Source organism: Etheostoma spectabile, chromosome 2 (assembly GCF_008692095.1).
Source record: "Etheostoma spectabile isolate EspeVRDwgs_2016 chromosome 2, UIUC_Espe_1.0, whole genome shotgun sequence".
NCBI classification, from domain to species: Eukaryota; Metazoa; Chordata; class Actinopteri; order Perciformes; family Percidae; genus Etheostoma; species Etheostoma spectabile.
The window spans coordinates 4340390-4348142 of NC_045734.1; the positions used below are offsets into that span (position 1 = coordinate 4340390).

Here is a 7753-nt window from a genome sequence, read left to right on the forward strand (position 1 = left end):
CCCCCCCCCCCCCCCCCCTAAAAAAAAAAAAGTTTAATGCTTAGGATTTTTTTTTCTCCACTTTAAGCCGTCTGGAGCAACTAGGAGGTTAAGTGTTTTTCTCAGGGACACATTGGTTGATGTAACGCAGTGGGATTCAAACAGGTCTCCCAAACAAAAGGAATGTGTCATAGCCACTGCCCCATCACCACCCCCTCATATGAATTGTATGACCTCGTTATCCAATGTTTATGTGCCCAAAGGTAATCCTGTGCTTGTACTTCAGATTGTTTTTCACCAAATGGTATTTTCCATTCAGACACTAAATTAATAAAACCCCGCCAGGGAGAGGCATTTTATACCGGTAAATGAAGCCTCATTCCTGATCTCATATGTGTTGCGATGATATCACACAGCAGCCAGAGTTAGGTTGGCAGCCTCAGGAGTGTGAGGAGAACTGCTGCTGCAGCCACTTTAACTGTAAAACCTCTCAGGTGCACACCAGAGCAGCTACAAATCCAATAGGCTGAACACTCCATCAGCATTCCTCACTTACATTATTGTTGTGGTCATCCGTCTGTCCAGTGATTTACAACCTCTTCCCCAAAAGGCAGGTGTTCATTAGGAATATTGGGAGTTCTCTGCATGCTATGTGTTTGAAATACTTTGTTTTTCTATGTTTTTCTTAACCCTACCTGCTTTATTTGTCTCCCCTTGCACCCACTCTGTCTCCAGACATGGCTGAGGATGATGTGACTCCGGAGCAGCTAGCAGCTATTGCTGCAGAAAATGAAGAGCCAGAGCCGGTGAACTACAAGCCGCCAGCCCAAAAGTCGGTGAAAGAGATCCATGAGATGGATAAGGATGATGAGAGCCTACGCAAATATAAGGAAACCCTGCTTGGCAATGGAGCCTCTGAGGCTGGTAATGCTGTGTGTGTGTGTGTGTGTGTGTGTGTGTGTGTGTGTGTGTGTGTGTGTGGTGTGTGTGTGGTGAGTGTGTGTGTGGTGTGTTGTGTGTGTGTGTGTGTGTGTGTGTGTGTGTGTGTGTGTGTGTGTGTGTGTGTGATTAATGAGGAGTCCAGGGAGGTGTTTGTTTGAGCGGTTGGATGCACCCTTGATCCTAGCATGGAAGAAGTTTGAATAAGGTCATTAAATACGTACCATGTCAGAGCTAGGTTATAGGTGCCAACTATTTGTGGTCATATTTGGCAGCTTAGGACACAGGCTTGTTGTAAAACGGCTTCATCAGCTTGGGATTCCCAAAAAGAGGGATAAACGGCTAGAATCTTTTACATGAATTTGTAATTGTTTTTTAATGCATCTCTAATATTTATGTCCCTGTAAATTATTCCCTTCAGGTGGACTTAAATAAGTGTTTGTGCTTGTGTGCGTGTGAATGAAAGCAAGAGAAATCAAGAAAAATAAATGTGTGGGTTGTTAGATAGTTGTCTCAGTTTAAGAAGCATAGATGCATAAATTCTAGATACTTCTTTATGTAGAACATTGTCTTTGCTTTGCTAATGAGTTGGGTATTTCCTTTTTTAATTTTTTTCAAAACCGTCGCTAAAACGATACTTTTAAAACGATACTTTTAAAACGGTGCTGGTGCCTGAACCGATACTTAAAAAAAGAAAATGCACAAAACGAAGGTCTGTGACATTAAAGAAGGGCTTGTTTAATGCTAAGGCTATAGATCAAATTTAAATTATTTACTTAAAATGTTATAACAATAACTTATTTCACCAGTCAATTGGTGTTAAATGAACCATGAGCTTACGAGCTACAATTGAACACACCATTAAGTTTCCTTGGTGTTATGCAGTGGCCATGGTGTTTTGAAAAGTGCAGCTGGTCTTCTCTTTGTTTTTAGCGGCAGACTGTTGTACGCCCTGCATGTTGGAATCTTTTCCAGTGATACAGCTACACATTAGACTGTTTAGCTGTAAGTATTTTAACTATGTTTAAGCCAGCTACTAGCTAACGTTACCTACTGCCAAGTGTAGTGTTAACTAGTGTCACATGCATTGCTTTTGTTACCTGTAACGTCCGTTCCGGAGTAGCAGAGAACAGCGTAGACATTTATCAGGCACCAAAACCAAAGTTTTTTGAGGTTCAGTAGATACCGGTCGTTTAGGGAAATTTAGGTTTTTTACCCAATTCTATTATACTATGTGTGTATGGCTAAAGACTTGCCACTTTGGTAGTTATCATAAAAAGTGGTGTTTCTTCTTCCAGAATACCATCTTCTGCTAAATGTAAATAGTAAAAACAGGCAAGCAAAGTTTGATATCCTAACATAATATTTGATATGGGTCGTGTCAGAGATTTTATTTAAATTTAGATGGACATTGACAGAGGGCAACAGTGCAAAATAGGTTGTCTTTCCAAATGTCCTTTTAAGTTAACTCAGACAGCCAGAAGAGTTGTTTGTATTCAACATGCATACATTGATGCCAATCTGTGACCTAGCGTTTTCCACTATGTGGAACCCCAGATTAAGCAGTATGCTGTCTGTCGGTAAAAATCATTCTGAGAATACAGTTAAGTCTTAATAAATGCTGAGGGTGTCCTAACTACAGCACAGCTGTCCTGATTTCACTTCCCCTGAGCCTGCTCACTTAGACAGCTGCTGGCTACAGAACAAGTGTCATGTGCAGGCCTCTTGTTTGGAGCCTGGTCTAAGTGGTATTTGTTGTCACAACAAACACCACTGTTTGGTGTCTTACTTGACATCCTTACAATTTCTCTGGTTAATTGAACCATCTGTTTCTTTGATCCAATCTCAGATCCCGGTGTTAATAATGTCCAAGTGACTCGAATGTCTCTGATCTGTGAAACCGCCCCAAACCCCCTGGTCCTGGACCTGCAAGGTGAGTCCATGTTCGGGCTGGTTTATGAAGTAGAAATGGAGATTACTTACTTGTTAAGTGTTTAGCATAAGTGAAAACAGGATGGAACTTATCAGCAATATGGGTGCCATCAGCTGATTTTGATAGTCAGCAAAATCATTGTCAATTTCAGCACTTTGCAGCTCTTGCTGATCCAAACTTTAATAGTTTTGATAATCTACAGTATGTTACTCCACCACATTCTCCACACATCATCTTAACACTAATGTTTTGCGTATCTAGTAGTTATGTTTGTCCCAGTCGAATATAAAACCACTTTTGACCCCGCAACTGACTCTGACCTATTTTGATTTTCATCCAACATTACTGTATTTACAGATCCGTCTGTGAAGGTTTGAATCTGTGCTGAGCATGCTGTAAATGAATATGGACTCACTGATTGCCTACAGAGGTAGAGAGGCATAGATGAGGTACACAGATTGGATTTTTTTTTCTTCTGTTTGGCTGATGGCTGTAAAAATGGACTTGTGATAGTCCCAGTGGCCATTTAGCAGGTTAGTCCCTGTCTGGGGAGCTGCTTGTTCCCAGCTGACCTAGATTTGAATCCATCCAGAACGTTCTGTCCTGTGCTTATATTTTCCTGCATCAAACGTGATTCTCCTACTTTCTCAGCTAAAAATAATCACTGCCCACCCTTCAAATAGGATCAAAACAATTTAGACTTTGTCTGTTATTGTAGCCTAAAGTCACAGACAGCCAGTGATGCTGATATTCAGTACTTTAAATCGGACCATATTCATATCCAAAACAACATGTTCTATAATCAAAAATTAACTCTTGTTAAAGAAATATCCCCAAATATTTACACCCTAATGGGCTGCTAAAATTCTTTACAGCAATATTTATTTTAACAATTTGAAACAGGAGTTTGTATTAACAGAATAAAGCAGTAAATAAAATTTGACAGGGCAAACAGGAGCAGATCAGAAAAAAAATCAGGCTTCATAATTATATATACTTATATACTTGCAAACCATGTTTCCATCCAAGTATTTTTAAGCAAATAGTCTAATTAGAAAAGCTGGAAGAAACAAAAGGGACAAAACTGATCTAGGTGTTTTTATCCTTTTGTCTGTAATGAAAACATGTGTAGAATAAATAATGATTTAGCAAGTATTCAGGGGTGTGATTTTTTTTTTCTTCTTTTTTTCTTTCTTTCTTCTTCTCCATATTCATCTGGATTTGCGGGTGAAGAGTACCAATTTAGTTCCGGTTCACAATACCCATCCCTAAGTTTGGCACCACTCAGTATAATGCAATTCATTACAACTCCACCACTAACTGTAGCTTTCACAATGTCCATAGGGTTGAATAAAACCTTAGACACTATAAAAAAAAATCATCATCACAAGCTTCACGTAAGAATGATCTCTTCAACTAAAGCTGATCTAAAATAAAACAGAAGTTAATCGTTTATAGTTTTGACCACTGATTTGGCCCTCTTATTAGCACGGTCAGAAGGTCCAGTAGCACCAGAGGCTAACACACAATTCGTGTAGGCATTTAAGGTACTTTGAAACAACTTGAATCAAAAATCCCACTCCTTCTTAAACTAATAACTCAGTCATAACTGCACTTGATTCTTTCTTGGGAATAGCACTATTTAGGTCCATCAGTAGTGTTCAGAACGGGCCTGTTGGGATCAGGCCAATTGTTTGGCCTGTGGTATTGCTGCTTGCAGCTTTCCCGAGAGCCACTTATTCAAATAATTTCACACTCGACACTGCGCTTCCTTTGGTCCTGAGCAATGCACCTGCAATGACATAAGCTACGGTCAGACTGCAAAAGTGGCTCAAATCTGATTTTCGTTTTGCTCACAGTTGCCCCGGATCTGTTTTTTTTTTGAACAACACGGTAGTAACTAGGGGTGGGACTCTGTTGGCACCTCACGATTGAATTCGATTCCGAGGCCAACGATTGGATTCTAAACCAATTATTGATGCAACAATTCTTTTATATACACTTACATGCAAGATTTCAACAACAAAAAATACATATACAGTAAATCAGAGTTTGTTAGATTTTGACATATGCAGTATTTGGCACACACAAGTTTAAATGATTTTTGTTTGTCTACTGGGGTTTTTATTTTGTAGTCATTCCATGCTTAAGACTTAATCATGCTTGTGGAAGTAACCTTCTCTCACAGTGATCTTCTAAATGTCAGAGGCTCAGTCATGTTTATAGGTGGAGAACTGGCTTCTTAGAACATGAAACATGAGGCGGTCAGATGTGATGTGATAAAGTAGATCATCAGCCTATATGTGTTTTGCCTAATTATTTTATTTTATTTATGTATATAATTATTAACTTATTAGAATCAAGCATCAAATTGTTCTAGAGAGAATCATAATGCATCTAAAAATCCCACCCCTAGTAGTAACATGTCCAGCATTTTCTATGTTCATCATAAATTAATTCATATGTCCACTTAGAATTCATAAAATAAAAGACACTCCTTTACAACTGCGGGACTTGTCTAAGAAGTTCTTTCAGTATCAAAGTAATCTAGGGATACACTGCAAACAGGAACTGCTAAAAGCTAGGCATTGCTTAGCTTGGCATACTTTTATAATGTTTTAAGTATAGGCTGAACTAGGCTCAAGTTGTAGCCAACAGCATAACTTACCATCTCCATTGCAACATTATAACTTTATATTGTGTTGGGGAGGGGCAGTTGTCTCGATTTTTGTCTAAGAGGGGGCCCACATTTGTCTCTCTAGTCTCTATGGTGATACAGCCCTGTCGCACTCAGACGAGAATCCCAAATCCCCAGACAGTGGCAAACACTCAGACCATCAATGATTTCTGTCGTATATCAAGGTTTAATGATTGGTGATGGTGATGAAATTCTCTCTTTGTACTCTTGGTGATGCTGGAGTTTTTTGGTTGCTAATGGCTGACAATTCATTAGCCAAAAGTATCAGAAACTTAAAATTGTATTGGCCCACCAAGGACATTTGATGGTGACTTGGCCCTGAACAAAAAAAAAAAGTGTAAATGTATTTAGAAAATATTGATGCCTGTGCTTTTTTCCTTTTGGTTTGTATCAGGAGACCTGGAGGCCTTTAAGAAGCAGTCGTTTGTTCTGAAGGAGGGCGTTGAATACAAAATAAAGATCAGCTTTAAGGTAAGAGCTGTGCTAGATACAGCGATATACAGGTCATAGTCTGTCCTCGCTATTCACTGACATGAAAATGGCAGACACGACTTCCAGAATTAATTGTGGAAGACATTCCAGTTGTTAGCAAAATAGAAGTCTAATGTTAGAAGCACAAGACTAATGTGACGATATCTCTCACAGTAAACTGAAGCTGAGTTTGGTGTGAGCTCTGAGGTAAATGGCAAAAAGACAGGGACTTTAAGACCAGTAAAGGACATTTAAACTGTATAATGCTAAATAGCAATGATCCCAGGAAATATATAGTCCCATGTCATAATATTGATTCAGTATATTCATGGTATTTGTATGATATGGGTATCCGGAGCAGCACAGTAGCAGTAAAAAAAGAGCAGCACAATCATGTTATCTTCCGATATATCTCAATGAAAGCAACTCTGCATTTTTGACATTTAATTTCAGGGACACCTTTCCTCAAATCCTATAATTTCTAACCCTTGTTATTATTCAAGCAGAACACATCTGTTGTTGCCTGTAACAATGTTTGTGTCTCCACAGGTGAACAGGGAGATTGTTTCAGGTCTGAAGTATGTGCAGCAGACATTCAGGAAAGGAATTAAGAGTGAGTTACCAATTTAATGTCGACCTGTCTGAAATAAAGTTTTGCACCTGAGTGCAAATGTTGTTTTTTGGGTCTGATTGCAATTATCCACGTGGCAAAGAATAAATGTGGGGGGGGGGGGCAGAATGTTCTAGCTGTTCTATCATTTGCCTTTACCCACTTATTCATTATGTCCATGGTACTGATGATTATATGTCAACAATCTCATTGTGTAAACAATATGTGAAAGCACCAATAGTCAACCCTGCAATGTCGTTGCAATATTGAAATTGAAGCATTTGGTCCAAGATATAGTGATTTATTTGGTTTTCTCCATATCCCTACTACTATATTATTATCGACATACTATATTATGACTTATTACGACATACTACACTATGACTTTTTATGACTTTTTTTGACCTACAATACTGACTATTTTATGACTTTTCCAAAAGATGTTTTTATTCCTCTTTTTAATCAACTTTTGCATGGGTGTGTAAACTTATGCAAGCCACTGCATGTGTGTGTGTGTGTGTGTGTGTGTGTGTGTGTGTGTATCTCTATATAAGGATATTGTATAATCTATGCAAATATAGTCTCTCTCTCTCTCTCTCTCTGACCATAACCTCCATTCTCATCTGGTAACAGTTGATAAATCGGATTACATGGTGGGGAGCTACGGGCCTCGTTCCACTGAATATGACTTCCTGACCACGATTGAGGAGGCTCCTAAAGGCATGATGGCCCGCGGCACCTACGTCATCAAATCCAGGTTTACTGACGATGACAAGCACGACCACTTGTGCTGGGAGTGGAACCTCAACATCAAGAAAGACTGGAAAGACTAAAAGAGGCCTTTGTGTTCAGGGGCAGAGGGAACCAAAGTCCCCCAGCCCTGTTGGTTCCTCAGCCACACCCCGCATCCCCACCCTGTGTCCACCATTTCTGCCTTCTTTGTTTTAACTTTGTCGTGCATTTCATGCCTTAGTTAATGCCTTGCTGTCTTAATACCTTGGCATTCTTCCCACCTGTCTGTCAGCATCCTTAACAGCAGCGTCCCTTCCCCCCAACACTCACCTCACCTGTCCGTCCATATAGCACCTCCCTATCTGCCCAACAATTCATTGACTGCACACGA

The 7753-nt window shown here is 39.5% G+C and overlaps 1 protein-coding gene across 1 annotated transcript in view; it reads left to right on the top strand.

Moving 5' to 3' along the window:
• LOC116704430 (rho GDP-dissociation inhibitor 1) overlaps nucleotides 1-7493 on the top strand; it is an 11585-nt gene extending 4092 nt beyond the window's left edge. The window contains exons 2-6 of the mRNA XM_032539929.1: nucleotides 715-903; nucleotides 2768-2851; nucleotides 5944-6020; nucleotides 6570-6633; nucleotides 7264-7493. Coding sequence (XP_032395820.1) covers nucleotides 717-903; nucleotides 2768-2851; nucleotides 5944-6020; nucleotides 6570-6633; nucleotides 7264-7463 — 612 coding nt within the window. The 5' untranslated portion in view covers nucleotides 715-716 and the 3' untranslated portion in view covers nucleotides 7464-7493. The remainder of the gene's footprint in view (nucleotides 1-714; nucleotides 904-2767; nucleotides 2852-5943; nucleotides 6021-6569; nucleotides 6634-7263) is intronic.
• The last annotated feature ends 260 nt before the right edge of the window (nucleotides 7494-7753 follow it).